Source organism: Capra hircus, chromosome 18 (genome assembly GCF_001704415.2).
Source record: "Capra hircus breed San Clemente chromosome 18, ASM170441v1, whole genome shotgun sequence".
Taxonomy (NCBI): domain Eukaryota; kingdom Metazoa; phylum Chordata; class Mammalia; order Artiodactyla; family Bovidae; genus Capra; species Capra hircus.
This window is the reverse complement of record NC_030825.1, coordinates 25,553,695-25,576,629: the sequence shown is the minus strand read 5'-3', so window position 1 is coordinate 25,576,629 and position 22,935 is coordinate 25,553,695. Positions and strand designations below refer to the sequence as shown.

Here is a 22,935-nt window from a genome sequence, read left to right as displayed (position 1 = left end):
AATACTTCCATTAGGGGGGTGTTAAATTGAGTCCTGGGACCTCTTTTTATACCAATTCCCACGACATTCCCCGACCGAGTCAATTTTAACAGTTTCCTGCATGGCTAACGTCTGTTGCATGTGAAATAAGGTCTAGCTATGCTGGTATAAAATGTACTCATCAGTAATACACTTGGAGTTCTGCTGTGATATAACTCATAGAGAGTGTAAAATTGGTATAGCAGTTGCACCTTGGATTTAATCAAGCAAATCTAGTTCCCCAAAGTAACAGACAATTCTCATCACAAAAATCTACAACATGGTCTTGGGAGTATACCCCCAAGAATGGTATCAGAGCAAAGGGTCCCACTTAAGCCTTCGCTTACAGCTTGACTGACCTTAATCTGCCATTATATCTTAACATTCACCTGTTTAGCTGGGGAAAAGGAATCCTTGCCTGTAAGAATTTTACAAGTGTAATGTGAAATTAAAAATCAAAACAACAAAAAAACATAGAAAGAAGTCCACTTTCTTTAATGTTGTACAAAAAATATTTGTGTAGAACCAAAAGTAAACTAAACAATATCACATTTGTTTACAGCACAATCTAGCTTTTCATATTAACTTTACTATTCAGACCATAGAAAGTAGGTGGTAATTTCAGGACTGGGAAAGGGATAACACCAAAAAAACTTCAGGGATGTTTCTTCTACACTGTGTATAGCTGTGCTCACTGAGACGGCTTCTCTTACTTCTCTGCTGTGCAGCAACTCAGTTGTATATAAAATTGAACCTGAATTTTAAAAAGAACAATATCTTTATTAAAAACAGTATTATTTACATTTTTTCTACCTTAGATAAATTTATCCGGACATTAAAACTCTCCCTTGATATTTTGGGCATTTTCTACATAGACACCCTTTTCTTCCACTTGTCATATCTTACATTCAATACTGCTGAATACTTATAACGTAAAAAAATTCTAATAGTGTAAGTTTGATTATCCACTTTCCTTGAGGGAAGTAAACATTTTTATACCTCATTGTATTCTGACCACCCAGCACAATTACTGTTACCTGACAGTAGATGGATCATTTTAAATAAATGAATAACATGACTTTTTTCATATCCCATACTTCAGTGTGTAACCCATCAACAGACCAAAGCAGAGGAACAAAAGATGAAGTCTGACTTCAGTGCCAGAACAGAAAGACCATTTCACACTAAACACGCTTTCACAGAAGGCCAAGATCACAACCGAAATTGTTTTTAAAGTAACATTTGTTAAGCATTTACCAGGTGCCTGGCATTATTCTAAGCACTTTATTATATGTTATTTCACCTAGTCCTTATAAATCTATGAAGCTGGGTCTACCATCCCCCTTTACAGGTGAAGAAATAGGTATAATAATTTGTTAGAGACCACACTGCCCGGAAGCAATGACGGTAGAATTCAAATCCACACACTGACTGTAGAATGCATATTATTAACCACTATGTTATTCTATGAGTCCTATCTGACAAGGACCTCAACCAGTGTAAGTCAATTTAAAAAACAAAACAACACACATTTCTCATCACTTCATCTGCCTTAAAAAAAATTAAACTCCATGTAAAAATTCAGGACTTAATCCTAAATGCCCCAACTTGGACCTAAATAGATTTCCCAATGAGTAATGAGAATACTCATTAAGACAAGAGATTCAATTCTCCACAGTTTTATATACACAACTTCCATCATATTTATTATACATTGTTGACTACGATTTTACCATCTCTTCTTTGAACGATGGTTTCAAACTAACCTGTAGAAAATACCAGATTTGGAGAAGAACAGATGCACATATACCAGAATGTCATGCTGCAACTTAAGGTCTGAGGACACAGTCATCTTTGGCTTAATCCACACAAGACCTAGGGATCCATCTACTGTCTTAGTTTCCTTGAAGACCAAAATTTATGAACTATCCCTCCTCAAGTGGCTTGAATTATTTTAAATCTGGCAGTTTAGATGCAACAAATAAAAAAGCCCAAGTCTTCATACCTGCTCAAAAGCTGGGGGAGACTAGAAATGATGGGTCCATATCCAGGTGCATTGTCGTATAGTTCAAACAGCGGTGCAGCCACCAGCTTGTAATTTTTAGGGACTGCAAACAAGGCTAAAACAAAAACAGTGTTTATTGGCTAAAATAAAAAGTATTCATTTCCTACACTTCCTTATATAAACACTGCTTCTACTTCACTAGTAATCACTAATTTTACATTTGAGAAACTTCTGAGGAAGAAAATAATTCTCATTAACACATTTTCGTTGTGTCTTTTAAGCAAAGGTCAGTCACAGCTTTGAAATGGACTCTAAAGAAATTCATGCTGTTAACAACCAAGAGCACCCTATGAGTGCTGGCTCTGGGAGAAAGGGGAGGAGACCCTTGATCTTCTAATTTATTTTGAATTTCATTTTACAAGTATCAAAAACCAGAGTAGCTGTTAATGTGCACAACAGAGCTAAAGACTCTATTATTAAAAAAATCAATTAATCTGTCTCCTAAAATTTTATCACAATGTGAAATTAATACCAGCAGCTAAACAGTTATTAAAAATACTATAATCTGATATTTTTGGCTCCAGTTATTTACTCTTCCCCAGTAACATAACTGGCCTATCCAAGAAAAACTAGGTAATTGTGGATAAAAATGGTATGCGTTTTTAGTTTTACAATAAATCCCCAAATTCAAGTAACTTGAGGAAAATCACAAATAGAGGTATCCTTGATACTACACTACAGAAGTTTTTAGATGGCTGCCTTCAAGAATAAAGTAACTTACCTTTCTCTTGAAGCTGAACCAGAAACAACTTCTTATGTTCCTTAGGTTTTGTAATATGTGCAGGAATATATGGATACTAAAATAACAAGAGAATAATTTGTAGTTGCCAAGACATCCCTGACACCTCCCAAGCCTCCACTGACCAACTTCTCCCATTTTAGACTTTAAGCTCAAGTATCAGGCCTGAAGACCAGCTTCTTTATAACCCCAACAGAATTTTAACATGTACACCATGGCTTCATCTATTTCTTATGTGTTTATCCCCTAATACAGTGTAAACTCCCTGAAGAAGAATCCTTTCTAGTTTTCCCTTTACCTAACGGATCTGGTACCTAACGGATGAATAAATACATGCTTTAATAAATATAAAATATCAAGCAGTAAATGATTGAGTCACAGAAACAATTATAGGTTGACAAGTTTAAACACAATGAAGTCTGACATAAGTATTTATAGTAATAGTTGTCTTTTAAAAACATATCATTACAAAGTTAAATTTGCTAGAATCCTGATGCAGACCATGTTTACTAAATAAAAAGTTTAAATACAATGAGGTGCTCAACAGGAAATTTCTCCCCACAATCACCACACCCCCCACATGGAACAATGCTGCAGGAACACTGGATGAGCAGTCTGTCAGCTGAACAAAGTCAAATTGTTTGTGAAAATGGAGAAAATATTTTGAAGAATGCAAAGGAAGAAGAGAATTACAGAGGGAAGGTTGCTACCTGAGAAAGAAGAATTTTACACAAAGAATTCTGAAAGTCTAAGATAAAGATTTCTTCTGCTGCTGCTGTGCACACATAATGAAACCTCTCCTGCATCTCCCCATAATACATTCAGAGAAGCCTACCTTCCTTTCTGAAGTATTTGAGGGCAGGGGAATTTAAAAAGTGCTAAAAACAGGCATAATGGGAAAGAAGGATAAAAACAGAGGCTGCCAAAAGGAGGTATCAGCATCCCCATTTCTGTAAGAAACTTGTACAGAGACTAAGTATCCTTCCCAGAATGATACAGTTAAGCAATGATGCCAGGATTCAGCTGATTCTATCCAACTCACACCTAACTGGAAAAGCCTATTCCCACTGCGCCATCCCAATGGGACCTAAACAGTCCTCCGACTACAGTAACTCCACACCAGAGCCATGCCCAGGGTGTAACGAATCATGAGCCCTCTGCACATGATCGTGAAGACCATGCACGCTGGCATCAGAGAGACCCAGCGAGGAGAGCGTGCTTCCAAGCAACAGGAGTGTGGGCAGCAGGGACGGAGCAGCCAGAAGGAACAGGGCTGCTCAAGCGTGACCACGAGCTAACTGGTGGGGGTGAGTGACAGCTAATGGGATTTGTTCACTTTTACTATGCTACTTTTGTACATATTTGAAATTTTCCTTTAAAAGAAAAAATGCTTGGCTTTCATTTTTTAATTTAAATTAACGAGAGAAAAAAGGAAATTTCAAGTCAAATTCGAACTTTTTAAATGGCTAGAATTAAATCAGTTTCCTACTTCCCCAAATGCTCAGCAAATGTAACTGAACACTGACCTGAGGAGGCTCAAAATTTGGTCTCCACCAGTTGCCAATGCAGTCATCGATGACCCAGTCTTGCAGGACTCCATCCTGACGACCCAGTATCTGTCAAAAAGAAATGATAAAGCCAGTAAACTAAATATACATACCAATGAATATCCTTCTTCAGTGAAGAAGGTATTTTTCACAACACGCCTAATAGAGATGAATAGCTAATATGCCCCCATATAGATTTCCTTTTACAATGTATCTGTGTCATTCTGCCCAAGACATAAACTATTGGTTCAAAACTGGCAAGCTAGCATCAACATGATGATGGAGGACCAACTCATCTGTTCTGTGCCTTGGCACTGAAAATCAAAGACTAATTACCTATATCAACCAACGGCATACAACAGTTTTCTAGAATCAGCTATAGCTTTTGTAAATCACCCACCTAACCAAGCTATAGAAATAAGAATGCAAAATTCAGTTTTCATTTCCATAAATCTGTGTATCACAAGATTAAATTTAACTTAATCAGAGTTATGCTCTACACATTTTAATTAGCCAAAAATGGTTTTACAAAGTTCATGACAAGAAAAAGCAGTTAAAAAGCAGTTAACTGTCCCACTTTACCATTCCCACTGGCTACAACTTTCAACTCTTAGCCGTTTTTCCCCCTGATATTTGCCTCATTTTTAAAAGCATTCTTCTCGTTTTTAAATAAACTGTTTATCTCAGTTTTAGGTTTATAGAAAAGTGGAAGCCTAGAACTAGGGAAGCCCTAGAACTCCAGCTGTGAATCAGAGCTGAGAACATCTACAGATTGAAGAGACTTCCCAGATATACCACAGCCAGTTTTCCCTACTATTAACATCTTACATTAAGATAGCGTATTTGTCACAGCCAAGGAACCAACACTGATAACCTTATTATTAACTGAAGTCCGTATTTTCATCAGATGACCTTCATTTTCACCTAATGTCTTCTTTTTTCAGTTCCAGAATCCCACCCAGGATATTACATTATATTTGCATTTCTCCTCAGGCTTCTCTAAGACTGACAGTTTCTCAGACTTTCCTTATTTTTGATAACCTTCAGTTTCAAGGAGTAGGAGTTAGGCATTTTGTATTATAGAATGTCCCTCTATTAGACCGAGATTTCAGATTTCAGGGAACTGGGGAAGGAAAATCACAGAGGTAATGTTTCATTCTCATCACATCATTGCAAGGGGGTACATTCCATTAATATGATTTATCACTGATATTAACCTTGATCACCTGGCTGAGGTAATATTTGTCAAGCTCTCTACTATACTTTTTAATAGTTACATTTTTAATATTTTTATGACCATTTCTTGATTGTTTTTCATTTTTAAAAACCTTTAAAAAAATTTAACACTCTCTACTATGGAACAAGAATTTAGATCTTAAAACCATATTCCCCACTGATACTTTCTCTTCTACCATGCTCCCATTGTCAGTATTTAAGTCAACATTCAGTATTTAATATGACTTGGTGAATCAGCAGAAGATTTATTAAACTATAATTACACACCCCTACTTGAACAACTCTTTCCTTCAGAGACAATACTCATTTCATTCACTACCACTAATTCATTCCCCACATTCTCCACAAGAGCTTAAATTTCTTCTCAATTCAAATATTATTCTATCAAATATTATTCTATTTTCCTAAGAGACATTTTTCTATCATTCTGCTTCAATCTGTAGGTGCTCTCAGCCCTGATTCACAGCTGGAGTTCTATGGCTTCTCTTGTTCTCTCTCCTGTGTTATTAGAGCCTCTCTATATTCTTAACCCTGTCCCTTCTTTCTTTGTTCATTCTTTCATTTTAGTGGTGAATATTCTCCATCCACTAGCTTCCTAAAAAAAGGTACAAAAGACATCACCTTTATAGAAACTCTGCCGGGCTGGAAATAACTTTATCTGCACACTTGACTTATAGTTTGATTAGATAAAAAAAGTCTCAGATGGACACTATGTACTTTCAGATTTATGCAGGAATGCTCCATGATGACTTAGCTTCTGGTATTGTTTCTGGGAGGCTGATACCATTTCTGACTTTAATGTTCTTGTATTTAACCCAGGTCTACCCATTCCTTCTCCCCAACTTTGGAAACTTTCAGGATTCCTCTCTTTACCCTTTTTCTAGAAAGGACAGTAGGTCTTTTCAATCTGAAAACTAATGATTAGGTTTGGGAAACTTTCTTGAATTATTGCTTTGCTAATTCCTTTTCCTCTGTTTTATTTATCCAGGTTAGATTTCATTTTTTTAATTGAATTATAGTTGCTTAACAATGTTTCAGGTGTACAGCAGCATGATTCAGTTATCCATATATATATATATATATCCTTTTTCAGATTTTTGTTCCACTATAGGTTATTACAAGATACTGAATATAGCTTTCTTTGCTATATAGTAGATCCTTATTGTTTCTACAGTTTATACTGATCCTTTTCTTTTACCTATGTTCTTTTTGTTCTACTTTCTGGTAGATTTCAACTCTATTCTTTAACTCACTACTCAATTTTTAATTCTGCCTTTTAAAAAAATTACTCATGAGTCCTCTTTTGTTGGCTGTATAGTCTTTTCTAATGGCACACTGTTCTGCAGATACAATGTCTCCTTTTATCACATCAATAATATTAATTATAATTCTGCAGATAGATGAATTTTCTGTTTCTGCTAAGTTCCCTTTGCTTCTTTTGCTCTTTCCTGTTTAGAAGTTTTCCCCAAAAGCCTGGTGATACTGGTTACCTGCTTGCAATAAAGGGTAAAATAACCTGCTTAACTGACAACTCTGTGTACATGAGTGACCAGGCTACCCTAGTTCTTTGGGTAGATTCCCAAATATTATCTATCATCAAAGTATTCTTTGGAACTCTCCATTTTCTCCAGGGGAAAAAAAAACACAAAAAACTTCTAATCTTCAGCCTGGGGTATATAAAACTAGCTGTTAACACTATCAGCCTAGTAGAAGTCTCACTATCCAGGCTGTAACTTCACTTATTCTCCCCACCTCCTTAACTTTTTCATTGCTTAGTGTTTTCCAATTTAACCTCTACTAAGAATTAATCAGCAGCCAGTCTCTGCCTAAATGTAAAGTAGGGAAGATGATCTAGGTACATCAATAATCCTATGCAGACTGCCAGTCAATTCAGCTTTCAGTCCATGCACACCCCCTCTTTCACAAGTACCCCCAATTCCTAAGCTTTTCTGATGTTCTAGAGTGCTGGGTCCTTGACTGCCCTTCTGGGAGGCTACGGTTTTGGCTAAGTCAATTATGATTCGCTCATCTGCCTTCTACCTTCAAACACTTTTTCCTTGTTACTGTCTCATTTTACATTCCATCAACTTACTGGACTTTTATCTTTCTAAAACCCCTTTAATGTTTTTTGGTGGAGTTATAAGAAAAAGCTGAGGTAAGTTCAATCTATCGTATGTAAGCTGAGGTAGGTTCAATCTATTGTATATAAATGAAAGTTCAAACACAGCACAATATTTAAGACTAACACTGCATTTTAGAAATACTAAAAAACTAGTCAAAGTGGAAGAAATACAGGTTTTAGTTTTGTCTCCTTTCTGTATTTGCCAAGGATTTTGCACAGAATATGTACAAGTTTTGTAACTAACGGGGGTTGCATGCTAAGAAAGAAAACTATTTATTAATGAAACAGCCTACAACCTCAAAAACCTCCAGCATCTATATGCATCTGGCCCCAGGTCTTTAGAGACAGACATTAGAAGAGCTTCTAAAAAGTAACAACCTGGGCAAAGCCTAAAAGGTATGTGCAAAAATGAAAACAGGTATGTAACAGGAATCATTCTCCTGTCAAAATTCCAACACCTACTCTGGAATAAAATTACCTGCATTCAAATCTCCAGCTTCACCACACACTAGCTGTAAAACATCAAGGAAGCTACTTGCACTTTCTGTGCCCTAATTTATCAGTAAAACAGGATTAATAGCACCCACTTCCTAATGCTATTATGATGTTTAAACAAATTATTGCATGTAAAGTACTTAGAACATTGCTTAGCAGTCAATACTCAGTAAATGTTGTTTTATTAACCATTATTGCTACATCAACTATTTCAATGGAAAATAATGCTATGACAAAGTATAAGTTCAACTTACAGAAAATAAACATTGTACTAACACTCTGAATTTATGTTTTACTTATAGAAAACTAAATATTTAAAATAAACTCATCCTTTTCAAGGCATAAAAAAATCTGACTATGCATTAAGTTGACGGTATTTAGATGAGCATTAATGAAATCATCAAAGTGGTTAAACAGAAAAATACCTCTGTCATTAAGCGTTTTAGTCCTTCAACTTCATCTTCTCCTGGATTAAGCTCACCACCAGGTCTGTATAAAGGTTAAAATTTCAGCTTTCAACTTGTATTGACAATTTTGGTTAACAGGAAAAACACAATAATTACTATTTCTATCAAGTAGCTTCGTAACACATTTCGGTGTCACATAAGGCAATTAAAGCAAACAAATGTCAAATGGAGGGGGAAGAATGTGCTAGAAAACGGAATTCATGTCCATTCACGAGATTCACAGTAGACAAACCCTAGTCTTAAAATATGTACCAGAACATAAACATCACATAGTTGCTGGAAACCAGTACATCCCAATTTTTTCTCTCTGGAAGTTATCTAGTGACAATGGAGTCTAGAAATGCTGAGAAAGCAGTGGACCCACATTCTCTAGATCTGAAAAATGCGGCATTTTTTAAGAATTCCAAACTAAGTATTTTAGAACACTCTTTTTGGTACAATCTAGTCAAACAGTTGTGGACTAAACATACTGAGAGATTTATAAACTTAAATGAGAAAACTAAACAATCTATAAAAATGTAAAGCATTTTAAGAACAGGAAACACTATTGATCCTAAGCAAGAAATAATATCAACTGTTCTCAGTAATGCTACAAAGACATCTAGAAATTGAACTTGGACTCGTTTGTTTCATAGGGCTTCTCTCAAGCCCAGTCATTAGCATCAACAATACAGAGAAACATGCAGATTTCTAGTTAGACCATTCTAGTTAGACCACAGTGTTCATAAATGAACACTGCAATGGAGAAAAAAAATGCTTTTGAGTTTCTCTTCCAAAAGACTCCAGTAACAGCCATGTTTGTTGAGACAAATGGCTAAAAGCTAAAGCTGTATTAAAGCTGCATAAAACAGCCATCTTATTAAAAGTTGTTCATTTCCAATGACACTTACAATTTGAAGAACGTTGTTCCCAGCTGTAGCAGTAACACATGGGGTAGCCGGTGCTCATGGACAATCAAAACACCTTCTACAGTCCTCCTCATGCCAATTTTATCAAATTCCTCCCTCATGCGCTGAAATCTGGCTGCAACAGAGCTGTCCTTCTCATAGAGAGGCTCTTTTGTACCAAAAGTGTAATTGGTAAGAGGGTACCTGTGATCCAAAGACAGACATCTGAGAACTGTAGACCATAAATTACTAGGACAGACACCAATCACATAAAAGAAACCTTGGTAAAAAGTGTATATATATTGCACTTAGAGACAAAGAATTTGAACAAAGTTAAACAACTAGTTAATAAGAGAGCAGAGAAGGAAATGGCAACCCACTCCAGTGTTCTTGCCTGAAGAATCCCAGGGACGGGGGAGCCTGATGGGCTGCCATCTCTGGGGTTGCACAGAGTCAGACACGCTGAAGTGACTCAGCAGCAGCAGCAGAGATTAGAATCTAGCTCTCTGGACTCTAAAACCAGAACTTTCATTAGCTCAAGCTGTTACTTCCTACTTGAACTCTCAAGTATAGATGAAGTGAAGTGAAGGGAAGTCGTCTTCGACTCTTTGTGACCCCATAGACTGTAGCCTACCAGGATCCTCTGTCCATGGGATTTTCCAGGCAATAGTACTGGAGTGGATTGCCATTTCCTTCTCCAGGGGATCTTCCCAACCCAGGGCTCGAAGCCGGGTCTCCCGCATTGTAGATAGACGCTTTACCGTCTGAGCCACCAGTTCAGGTCAAGTATAGATGACAATATCCTTAAAGCTCTTAAATGCACACAGTAGTGGCTATCTGAATAACTGGCAATCCTCTGGTTTTAGATGCTAACACTGTCAACCTGGCTAATGTGCCCTTGGGCTCCTCTACCAATCTAATCATAAATTCTATTAATTATGGGTGCTAATGGCTTATGTTTTTTCCTACAAACTGAGCCACCACTTTCCACAATCTCCCCAGTTATTTTCTATTTGTCCCAGTCAACTATCATCAGAGTTTCCTGGTAACTTTCTTCTTCGGATGAACTTTTCTTTCCCTTCTAAGATGTTGAGCCTTCTGCATTTCTTCTATTCAGTATCTTTATTCTTCCCTTCTCTTCATTTGAATCTTTTGCTGACTAGATGTAATATAAACATTCTCTACTTTTTTTATCAAGTATTCAAAATATAACATATTGAAAAGTTTTCTTCTTGCCTAGTAAATATTTTTTCCTTAAAAACAGTTTAAAAACTCATATTTCATCACAGGTATCACCTTGTAACCCTTTGATCATAAGACTTACAGAAAGCAGCCTTTGATTATAAATCTTTGGGTAAGAATGCTTTGGCCACACTTGCCTGTCCCCAACATATCTTGTCTACCAAAACACCTTGTGTTAGAAGTCAACAACTACATAACTAATCCACTAAACTATTCTTAGAAGGGGAACAAATCAAGGTTGCCAAAATGTTAAAGAAAAAAAAATTTACTTTAATTCCAGAAGCCAAATTCCAGGCATAAGTGAAGCAGCACTAAAGTAACTAAAATAAACTATTTCCAAGGTGCTCTAAAGATTTTAGGACCTTCCCCAGTAGACTCAATGCTAAACCTAACACCTTCATCATGAGTAGCAGCAACTCCACATAGCACTCTGTGCCCTGCAATTAAAAAAAAAAAAAAAAGGCTTTATATACGTTGACATTCAGTTCTCACCACCTGAATTAGAATTAAAGACAGCTCTAATACATCTCTATTGCAAACCCAGCTCTCACATCAAGAGATGCCATTAAGATGAAATATAAGGCTGTTCAGCTGTGAAGTCGGTGCCAGCCCAGACACATCTGTAGTACTCCCATCCTACTGTGAGCTTTGTAGAGCAGGGACTACACCTGACTTCCTCACCACTGTCTACCCAGCATTAACCCTAGTGCCTGCTACAAACTAAGCATTCATGCAATATTTGCTCATAAAATATACTGGAGGAGAGAGAACTTATTTTCAACTTAGGCCCTTACTCAACCAGGTCAACTGAATTCACAACACAATTCTTTCTGAATACTGTGATTATACAGGAGAGGGAAAGTACTGCAAATCCATTAACTCATAACTTTAATGGAGCAAAAATTGAAACATTTCCACCAAGTTAGTTCAACATAATGGCTTGATGAAAAACAACCGAATAATCAAGGTAAAGCAAGGTAAAACTGTGACCACTAACAATAATAACCGATGAAAGTAATACAGAAGCTGTGCTTTCACATTTTTTAAAAAAACATTTAGCCATTCTATTTCATGGGAATACTATGAGGATTTTTCTAAAGATGTGATATGAAATTAAAATGCTATTATGTTAGTGTAATAGCTAGAGATATTAACTTGTATGTGTATGCTCAGTCGCTCAGTCATATCCAACTCTTTGCCACCCCTTGGACCACAGCCCAACAGGCTCTTCTGTCCATGAGATTTTCAAGGCAAGAATACTGGGGGGGTTGCCATTTCCTCCTCCAGGCGATCTTCCTGACCCAGGGATCAAAACGGTATCTTCTGTTCTGCACTGGCTAGTGGATTCTCTACCGCTAGTGCCACCTGGGAAGTCCGTTAACATATATAGTGTCTACTACTTGTATGAAGTGAAGTGAAGCCGCTTTGTCGTGTCCGACTCTTTGCGACCCCATGGGCTGTAGCCTGCCAAGCTCCTCTGTCCATAGGATTCTCCAGGCAAGAATAACGGAGCAGTTTGCCATATCCTTCTCCAGGGGATCTTCCCAACCCAAGGATCAAAACTGGTTCTCCTGCACTGCCGGCAGACTTTTACCATCTGAGCCACTAGGGAATTCCTATCACTTGAATACTATCTACTAGTTCCAGATTTCATAAACCCAACGTTTTTATTACCTAAATTTCCATCACCTGTTCTGTCAAATAAAACAAACCCATCTTTTCAATTCAAATTCCTTTTGAGCAAATTTCATTTATTTGAAGATAAAAAAGAGAAACACCTAATGTTCCCTACCAAAACACCACTATCAGTAAATCTTTGCATCCTTTCAATACTGACCAACATAAAGTGCTCATTTTCCTCCATTAGCTCGGCACCATGGTGCCTCTCAAACTCTCAGAAATGATTTTTTTTTTTTTTTTTAAGAAAAAGCATACTGATAATTTCCTGAGCAAGACATAGCCCAAATTTCAATTCCCTGCCACAGTTTACTTTTGAGAGTGGCTTCGAAATGCAATGGCTTGAAGCGCTTAAACAATAAGATGTTAAAAGTAAAATGCAGCCCACAATGGGTTCTTTGGAGCTACATTTTGTAGGACTGAAAGGGCTTCCCAGGTGGCTCAGTGGTAAAGAATCCGCCTGCCAGGCAAGAGACGCGGGTTCGATCCCTGGGTCGGGAAGATCCTCTGGAGAAGGGAATGGCAATCCACTCTAGTATTCTGGCGTGGAAAATCCCATGGACAAAGGAGCCTGGAAGTCTGCAGTCCCTGGGACGCCGAAGAGTCAGACACAGCTTAGACCTCCAAGGTCTGAAAGCCCATCTACAATGAAAGCCCCAGCCCCCTCCCAAGCTGGGGCCTCCTGGCTGCTCGGATGCTGTCGCTGCGGCGAAGACATGTAACGGAACATGGGGGAAGTCAGACAGCCCTAAGCAGATGAATAAAATGTATTCAGGAGCCGACACTCAATAAAGCAACAGAGGAAAAGACTAAGCCTGCGCGTTATAGCTAGATCTCGAAAGCTTACTATTAAAGCAAAGCCTGAACGGCAAAAACGATACTACGTTTTATCACTTACACCAAATAAAAACACACAAAATGTCACATACGCGCCGTTAAAGGATAAACACCACGGTTTGCGGCTGGTTATCTCCACAGACGTGGGGAAAGAATGAGTTCAGAGCGTTTTCTACAATGAATGCAGGGGCATGGAAACAAGCCATCTTTCCAGGAAAGGGAAAGCCCTCTCAAGTAGGGCTCTAGCCTGTGGCGCTGGAGGGGGAGGAAGGGGAGGCCGCCGAGGGCGCGCCAGAAGACTGGAGTCTTTAGGGGCGCTCACGACCAAGGGGATGCAGATAGAACGGCGCGCGAGGGCCAGGCCGCACTTACAGGTTGATGGTGCGCTCCAGGGTGAGGGGCTTGGTCTGCTGAATGTACTTGTTGCCGAACTGGGTGACTCCCCGGGGCCAGCCGGTCTGCGAGCGATTGGGCGGCACCACAGACATGCTGGCGAGCTCGGGCACTAGCAGCGAGCGGAAAACGGGAGGCAGGGAGACTTTCCCTGTGTGAGCAGCGGTTGTCTGCGTCCCACTCAGCAGACGCCGGCGGCCATTAACAAGAGAAAGCCGAAGGAGGCGTACGCACGCCGGAAGAGCAACCGGAGCCTCTGGCGGCAGGAAATAGAAAGGCGGTTTCCTATCCCCAACGATCCAATCACTGCTGGGATAGCTGCAGTATCTGGAGCTTCCATTGGTAAATCAGGTACTGGTTCCGCCTTCCTTTACCTCAGTGCTTTCTATTGGATAGCGGTAGGGAAACACGGGAAAGGAGGCATTCTGGGAATTATAGTCTCCTTAGGAAAAGAGCTGCTACCTCAGCGTGCCGTGGGTGTTGTAGCTAGCAAAGAGATGAACGGAAAGCGGCCTGCTGAGCCCGGTTCTGACCGGGCGGGGAAGAAAGTAAAGAAGGAGGTGATGGCTAAGTTCTCGGATGCTGTCACAGAGGAAACTTTGAAAAAGCAAGTGGCTGAGGCCTGGAGTCGCAGGACGCCATTCCGCCACGGTAAGCGGGCGCTGTGCAGAGGGAGGCGCAGCGCCGGGTTGGGGGCCGCTGAAGAAGTCCTGGCAGTCGAGCAACAAGCCTACAGTACAAGAGGCTCTTGGAGAGAACGTGACTTTGGCCACCTTCGACTCTCCTGCCTGGCCTGCTGTCGCTTTTTAATCCAAGTTCTTTTAGCTTTAGAAACCCAGTAGAGAAAGAAATGTAGGCCAGGAAGTTTCAGGAAGTAGACGGCCTGCAAATTGGTGGAAATTCTGAAATTAGAGATTAGCGAATTAGCACCTTCTTCACTCTTTGTGCGTCTTTGGGCAATGAGTTCAGCTCCTTACTGTGTAAACTAAGATCAGTTCAGTAGCTCAGTCGTGTCCGACTCTCTGCGACCCAATGAACTGCAGCGTGCCAGGCTTCCCTGTCAATCACGAACTCCCGGAGCTTATTCAAACTCATGTCCATCGAGTTGGTGATGCCCTCCAAACATCTCATTTTTGGTCGCCCCCTTGTCCTCCCGCCTTCAGTCTCTCCCAGCATCAAGGTCTTTTCCAATGAGTCAGTTCTAAGTATCAGGTGGCCAAAGTATTGGAGTTTCAGCTTCAGCATCAGTCCTTCCAATGAATATTCAGGACTGATTTCCCTTAGGATGGACTGGTTGGATCTTCTTGCAGTCCAAGGAGTCTTCTCCAAACCACAATTCAAAATTATCAGTTCTTTGGCCCTCAACTTTCTTTATAGGCCAACTCTCACATCCATACATGACTACTGGAAAAACCATAGCTTTGGTTAGACGGACCTTTGTTGGCAAAGTAATGTCTCTGCTTTTGAATATGCTGTCTAGGTTGATCATAACTTTCTTCCACGAAGCAAGCGTCTTTTAATTTCATGGCTGCAGTCACCATCTGCAGTAATTTTGGAACCTCAGAAAATAAAGTCTCACTGTTTCCACTGTTTCTCCATCTATCTGCCGTGAAGTCATGGGACCGGATGCCGTGATCTTAGTTTTCTCAATGTTGAGTTTTAAGCCAACTTATGCACTCCTCTTTTACTTTCATCAAGAGGCTCTTTAGTTCTTCTTCACTTTCTGCCGTAAGGGTGGTGTCATCTACGTATCTCAGATTATTGATATTTCTCCTGGCAATGTTGATTCCAGCTTGTGCTTCATCCAGCCCGGCATTTGGCATGATGTACTCTGCATATAAGTTAAATAAGCAGGGTGACAATATATAGCCTTGATGTACTCCTTTTCTTATCTGGAACCAATCTGTTGTTCCATGTCCAGTTCTAACTGTTGCTTCTTGACTTGCATACAGATTTCTCAGGAGACAGGGAAGGTGGTCTAATATTCCCACCTCTTTAAGAATTTTCGGTGCTCTTCCCCGGGCTGTTCACTGCAGGACCGACTCCGGTGCCCCCGCCACCCGCGAAGCCGCCGCCACCGCCCCGGGACCGGCTGTATGGTTAGGCCACAATCTTCAATGAGTAGACATATTCCTCAGTTCTGTGGTGTTCTCGGTCACACATTTATGGAGTTTCTGAAGGGCAGTGGAGATTACTGCCAGGCACAGCACGACCTCTATGCAGACAGGTGAACAGAAATTCATTACTGCTCAACCAAGAAGCCCCCATAAGACTGGTTAACCTGGACACAGAGGTGTTGAATTGAAATCCACAGAGCATTTTTATACAAGAATTCTGATCTGGATGGGGTAAACCTCAGTGCACTTCCTTTCCATTGCCTCAGTATTACTGGATTGAAGAATTGCTGCTTCTTGTTAAGAGGTTCATTCATTCATTACTCCCAACTTCATACATAAAAGCACTGAGAATTTCAAGTGGAGTATATTAAAGTTGACTGTGTTTCTTTGCATCATTTCTGTATTCAATTTTTTAAATTCTTTCATATCCCTATTGAGTGTTTTTTAAGTAAATTAACATGGCTCGAATGAACCGCCCAGCTCCTGTGGAAGTTACATACAGGAGCATGAGATTTCTTATTACACACAACCTAACTAATGCAACGTTAAGCAAATTTATAGAGGAACTTAAGAAGTATGGAGTTACCACAATTGTAAGAGTATGTGAAGCAACTTACAACACTACTCTTGTGGAGAAAGAAGGCATCCGTGTTCTCGATTGGCCTTTTGATGATGGCGCACCACCATCTAACCAGATTGTTGATAATTGATTAAGTCTTGTGAAAATTAAGTTTCGTGAAGACCCTGGTTGTTGTATTGCTGTTCATTGTGTTGCAGGCCTTGGCAGAGCTCCAGTGCTTGTTGCCCTAGCATTAATTGAAGGTGGAATGAAATACGAAGATGCAGTACAGTTCATAAGACAAAAGCGGCGAGGAGCTTTTAACAGCAAGCAACTTTTGTATTTGGAGAAGTATCATCCTAAAATGCGGCTGCGCTCCAAAGACTCCAGTGGGCATAGAAACAACTGTTGCATTCAGTAAAACCAGGGTGCATGATGCCATTGATTGGAAGTGGAACCTGAGATGGAATGGAATTTGTCGTATATAGCAGATAGCCCGGTTGACTTGGTGAATAAGTCTGATGAAGCTTCCATAGGAGTGGTGAAAAGCAGTTTCACCAGGCCATAGGCCTGGCAGAGTTGTAGTCTCTGTTCAGGTTATGATCAACCTATGTGGATACTAAAGAATTCTTGCTGTTCAGCATTTAATATGTGCTTATAATTTATACCAATTGACCTTTCCTGAAATCATGCAGTATTGAGTCATGTCATTAAATCTGTTTCCATGCCAGAATCTTACCAATATATAAGAAATTTAGAAAGACTAGGTGCCAAAATACCCAGCACAATACTTGTATATTTTTAGTATCATATAGAACAAATCCCAGGAACTATGAACACTCTGGACCTTATGTGGTTTATTCCTTGCATCATTTCAAACAGAAAATAGGGCCTATGAGGTTTGTTTGCTCACAATATGTTTACATCTCCCACATTCATACCAGTATACATCAGATTTGCTCCCTTTTTATTAACCAAGTCTTATTTAATATCTTTCTATAAATCTCATTTTATGTTGTAGAAGGCCTCCATTTTGAAAATCTACATTGTACAGAAGCACATGTCTTTAATGTCTCCAGACAAAAGCCTTACAGTTCATTTTAATGTTTGCACTTTGGGGTGCAACTTACAGGGAGGGCCTGAAAAAAGAATGGGAGGGGGCTATTAAGTATCTTTAGTAAAATGTTGCCTTTGTCTTGTGCAGAACATGTAGAATATGTGCTTTAATTTAGTAAATATTTTTTTAAAAGGTAGAAATACTTTGTTACTGTAACTAAAACAATTCTTAAATCAAAATTTCTGAAATTCGTGTAATTTTTTTTCATACTTACCTGAAGTTGTTTACCGACTTAGTTTTGTTTGAAGTGTGATTCCCAGCCTCTCTTGCAAAAAAAAAAAAGTGGGTTCTGCTAATGAATTGAGCAGACATTTAATATTTTATATACCTTTTGAGCTGTGTAACTTAATATTTGGATACTTGACAATTTGTTTTATTATGTAATTGATAAAATGGTGATGTGTATTAACGTTAGCTCAACCATATATTTATACTGTCTGGGAACAGGTGGTTATAGTTCTGTGGGAGAAATAATTTGTCAGTGTTCACCAGCTTGTAAAAATCTAGTGCAAGAGCTTAAACATTAAATAAATGATGATATGCATTTATCGTCAAAAAAAAAAAAGAATTTTCCACAGTTTGTTGTGATCTACACAGTCAAAGGCATAGTCAGTTGGCATAGTCAATGAAGTAGATGTTTTTCTGGAACACTTTTGCTTCTTCAATGATCCAACGGATGTTGGCAATTTGATCTGGTTCCTCTGCCTTTTCTAAATCCAGCTTGAACATCTGGAAGTTCATGGTTCACATGCTGTTGAAGCCTGGCTTGGAGAATTTTGAGTGTTACTTTGCTAGTGTGTGAGATGAGTGCAACTGTGTGGTAGTTTGAGCATTCTTTGGCATTGTCTTTCTTTGGGATTGGAATGAAAACTGACCTTTTCCAGGCCTGTGGCCACTGCTGAGTTTTCCAAATTTCCTGGCATATTGAGTGCAGCACTTTCACAGCATCATCTTTTAGGATTTGAAATAGCTCAACTGGAATTCTATCACCTCCATTAGCTTTGTTCATAATGATGCTTCCTGAGGCCCACTTGACTTCACATTCCAGGATGTCTGGCTCTAGGTGAGTGATCACACCATCGTGATTATCTGGGTTGTGAAGCTCTGTTTTGTACAGTTCTTCTGTGTATTCTTGCCACCTTTTCTTAATATCTTCTGCTTCTGTTAGGTCCATACCGTTTCTGTTCTTATGGTGCTTCTGTTAGGTCCATACCATTTCTGTTCTTATGGTGCCCATCTATGCATAAAATGTTTCCTTAGTGTCTCTAATTTTCTTGAAGAGATCTCTAGTCTTTCCCATTCTGATGTTTTCCTCTATTTGTTTGCATTGATCACTGATAAGGCTTTCTTATCTCTCCTTGCTGTTCTTTGGAACTGCATTCAAATGAATCTATCTTTCCTTTTCTCCTTTGCCTTTCACTTCTTTTCTTTTGTCAAGTATTTTTAAGCCTCCTTGGACAACCATTTTGCCTTTTAATCTATACTATTTCTTGCCGGGAGCCAGCGTGAGGAATCCCACCCATGGCAAAGGTCATGAGGAAGGAAGCCCGACAAAACGCAAAGGCGTGATCTGGCTTCAGGGGTTCCCCCTGAGTTTTCCTGAACATCCACCCCCCAAAACCAGAGTCGGCCTGATTTTATTGTACTGTGCTTTCCACTCTTCTGACGTTCTCTGGAAAAAGTTAATTCAGGGCTTCAGTCTCCTGCATATGAAAGGAATGTTTCAGCTCAGACCCCTCTGATGGCTCTCTAACTTGCCTGACAGGTTCCCCCGGACTTTCTACAACTTGTGAATTGCTCACAGCCCCCCAGCCGCGAGAGGCACAAAGCTTAAAGCATCTTAAAGATAGTCTTTTCTAAAGAGCTAAAAATTATACTGGTGACGGGTTTTCACTGTTGACTCAATGACTGCTGCCAGGCCTCCATATTCTTTATCTTTTAGGCACCTGGGAGGATATTAATCAATGTAATCAGGATGCAGAAATAGGAATATAGTAGTTTTGATGTTAGCAACACTAGACTTTTGAGTTAATTACTTTTCTCTTTGTTATAAATCACTGTACTCCTTTTACTTGTTATAAATTGTATCCTTGCTATGTAAGAATGTAACTATATTTAGTGCTTTCTGAGAGTGGCACCAGACTTTGGGAAGAACAACACTATTACCCTTATCAGAAAAGGGCCATAAAATGTTAATTGGCCTTCTGGCCAGAAGATGATGTAAATCACCTAAGACTTGTATATACAACTAAGTATGCAGAGAAAAAGCCTGGTCTTGATAAGAGTCAAGGCTGCTGACGCTGCATAATTTTGTATTACCCATTGATCTCTGTGTACAATCAAAAGGTATATAAGGCCTTTCCGGACAATAGAGGTGGGGCCAGTCATTGGAAAGTCTGGTTTCCCCCGTGTCTTCTTTTCTTACTCTATTTTCTGGCTGAATTCCCATCTGGGGCACGGAGGCTTGCCGTGTCTACTTACTTGCCCCAGCTTCTAAGATCCATGAGAGAGGGAGCCCAAGGCAGGGCACTCTCCGCTATTCAAACGGATGCCGGTGGCCTGACGTAGATGGTGCAGACTTCTTGTCCTGATGTTTTATTGGCTTTCCACGTAAACCAAGTTATTCAGCCTCTTTTCTCCACTAAATTTTCCTACTATACTATTTCTTCTTAATTTTTTTTATATTTCTAAATAAATAAGTTTTTCCTCGCCTACTCCATCTCCCCTTTGAATTCCCTGGATCCACCGGGGCAGGACCCCAGCAATTTCTCTGGGAAAGATGAGAGTGATTAATGAGCTAATGCCTGCATGTATCAATACATATTTTTCTGAGTAAGGACCAGTAAGCATTTGGACACCTAGTTGAGTGGCTTTTGCGTGTTTTTCCTCTGAAGGTGATGCTTGTTTGTCCTGTGATAGCATAGCCAGAGCATTTGTTGAGAGCTGCCTGATAGTAGGCACCTGGGCTTACTCAGTTTTGCAGGCCTGTAGTTCAACAGCATGACCCACGGAAGTAAACATGGTTTGAACAAAGGAAGGAACCTGCCTCAAATGATTTCATCCTCAGCTTCAAATATCACCTTGTAAGATAAGGACTCTGCTTAATGCATCATGCTTTTGCTTCTAAAGTTTGCCAGGTTTGTTGTTTCATTGGTTAAGTGCTTTAAGGAGATGAGTCTTGGGTGTTCCGGATGCACATATAAAGTGATGGCTTCATGTTTAAGCTCTATACACCAGGGATTTTGTAGTTTCCTTCTGTGTGGGATAGAGATAGTGATGGGGTCTACCTTAAAACTGTTGAAAAGACTAAACAAGATAATACCTGTAAGCTTTACACTATCAGACCCTACTGTGCCTGGCACCTGGTGTGTGGTGGCGGCAGTGAGTTTTATTAGAGGGGTACATAATCTCTCCCACCAGACTTAGTGGGTGAAACATTGAGATAAAACTCAAGGAGTTAGGGTTATGCCTGACCCTTTAAAAAAAAAAATACATACATATATATATATATATATATATATATAATGACTTCCTCTAGCAGTACTTTAGGGAAAGAAAAAGGATTGAAAAAAAATTTCCAGCCAGTATTGCTATTCTCTTTTCAATTTGCTACTTTCATTTGAAGTTTAGGGGGAAATGAATTAAGACTGAAATGCATTCAGCTGAGTAAGTAAGCAGTGAACTAAAAAACTCTCCAAAAGAGCAGGAGTCTTAATTTAGTGACATCACCTATACTCATCTTAAGGCCTAACATTGTTAAGCACAATACCTTCGAAAAGTAGTATTGAGTGGGAAGAGAAAAGAAAAAGAACTTATAGTTCTTCCCCAAAATCTTTGATTTTAGGTGCTAAGTTTCCAAAAATTCATCACCATCCCTTTTGTATTCTCTCTGCTGTGCTGTTCATGAGTCAAAAATACAAGAAGTAAAAGTCACGGATAACACTTTCTTCCCAACAGAAGCCATTGTCATGGACATGGACCCCTTTCTTCACTGCGTGATCCCAAACTTCATCCAAAGCCAAAACTTCTTGGAAGGACTTCAGAAGGAACTTTTGAACTTGGACTTCCATGAAAAGTATAATGATTTATATAAATTCCAGCAGGTATTTATGCCCCTTTCACATTAGCTTTTTCACTTCAGAAAGTCGTTGTCTATAAGAATCATTCATTACCATATCGACTTGAGGTTTTAGTTTGGGTTTTCCACTGGGGGTCCTGGTCTGGTCTTGACGTTGTTAAAAGCATTCATTTATTTAACATAACCTGAGTGTTTACTATGTGTTCAGTTCAGTCGCTCAGTCGTGTCCGACTCTTTGCGACCCCATGAATCGCAGCACGCCAGGCCTCCCTGTCCATCACCAACTCCCGGAGCTCACTTAGATTCACGTCCATCGAGTCAGTGATGCCATCCAGCCATCTCATCCTCTGTCATCTCCTTCTCCTCCTGCCCCCAGTCCCTCCCAGCATCAGGGTCTTTTCCAGTGAGTCAACTCTTCGCATGAGGTGGCCAAAGTACTGGAGTTTCAGCTTTAGCATCATTCCTTCCAAAGAAAACCCAGGACTGATCTCCTTTAGGATGGACTGGTTGGATCTCCTTGCAGTCCGAGGGATTCTCAAGAGTCTTCTCCAACACCACAGTTCAAAAGCATCAATTCTTCAGTGCTCAGCTTTCTTCACAGTCCAACTCTCACATCCATACATGACCACAGGAAAAACCATAGCCTTGACTAGACGGACCTTTGTTGGCAAAGTAATGTCTCTGCTTTTCAATATGCTATCTAGGTTATGTGTTAGGTGTTACTAAGTATTATGGGGGAGTCTTTGCCAGTTACTGCCCTGAAAGCCTTTAAAATTTAAAATTATAGAGGTGGTAGTGATGGTGAAAGGTAGTCAAGTACAGTAAGCTGATAAGTACATTTTGGGGAGTGATATAATAAAGAGAGTAGTGCACTGGAAGATAGTGTGTTAGTTGCTCAGTTGTATCTGACCCTTTTGCAACCCCATGGACTGTAGCCTGCCAGGCTTCTCTGTCTGTGGGATTTCCCAGGCAAGAATACTAGAGTAGCCATTTCCTTCTCCAGGAGATCTTCCTGACTTAGGGACTGAACCCGGGTCTCCTGCATTGCAGGCAGATTCGTTACTGTTTGAGCCACTAACCAATTAAATTTTTGAGTTCGTGTCTTGTTTAGGTGGATTTATGTATTGTCATATGTCTTGTAGAGAGTTAGATCTAGTCTTTTTAAATTGGTGGACGATTGAATTTGACAGAAGACTAACTCAAAATCAAGGCTTGTTTTCCTGCTGTTAGAAGCCAGGCCCATGCTAGGTTTAAAAATATATAGGTCATTGGTTTCCCCAGTTTGGGAGGATATTTTTCATTGCGGGGTATACATCACTCTTGGAGGTCTTTATAAAAC

General features: G+C 39.6%; 2 protein-coding genes and 1 pseudogene across 4 annotated transcripts in view; 2 read left to right on the top strand and 1 right to left on the bottom strand.

Moving 5' to 3' along the window:
• Positions 444-13,980, bottom strand: NUDT21 (nudix hydrolase 21). Its single transcript, XM_005691995.3, has 7 exons — positions 13,705-13,980; positions 9,580-9,780; positions 8,648-8,711; positions 4,349-4,438; positions 2,805-2,880; positions 2,024-2,138; positions 444-772 (listed from the first exon to the last, which is right to left on the bottom strand). Exons 1-7 carry the CDS (start codon positions 13,818-13,820, stop codon positions 751-753), a joined length of 684 nt encoding a protein of 227 aa, XP_005692052.1. The 5' UTR covers positions 13,821-13,980; the 3' UTR covers positions 444-750.
• Positions 14,157-22,935, top strand: part of OGFOD1 (2-oxoglutarate and iron dependent oxygenase domain containing 1) — a 32,926-nt gene continuing 24,147 nt past the window's right edge. For 2 of the 3 annotated variants that reach the window (XM_018062009.1, XM_005691996.3), the window contains exons 1-2: positions 14,157-14,376; positions 21,476-21,621. In XM_018062009.1, coding sequence (XP_017917498.1) covers positions 14,223-14,376; positions 21,476-21,621 — 300 coding nt within the window. In that variant the 5' untranslated portion in view covers positions 14,157-14,222. Of the gene's footprint in view, positions 14,377-21,475; positions 21,622-22,935 lie in introns of those variants that run through there. The other variant, XM_018062010.1, reaches the window with a different exon arrangement.
• Positions 15,707-17,800, top strand: LOC108633173 (annotated as a pseudogene).

Excerpts from the sequence above, each read along its gene's own strand:
- NUDT21 (XM_005691995.3), bottom strand. The coding sequence starts at position 13,820 with ATGTCTGTGGTGCCGCCCAATCGCTCGCAGACCGGCTGGCCCCGGGGA. Across the intron at positions 8,712-9,579 it reads GGAACAACGTTCTTCAAATT|ACCTGGTGGTGAGCTTAATC; the intron begins GTAAGTGTCATT and ends ACCTTTATACAG. Across the intron at positions 4,439-8,647 it reads TAAAACGCTTAATGACAGAG|ATACTGGGTCGTCAGGATGG; the intron begins GTATTTTTCTGT and ends TCTTTTTGACAG.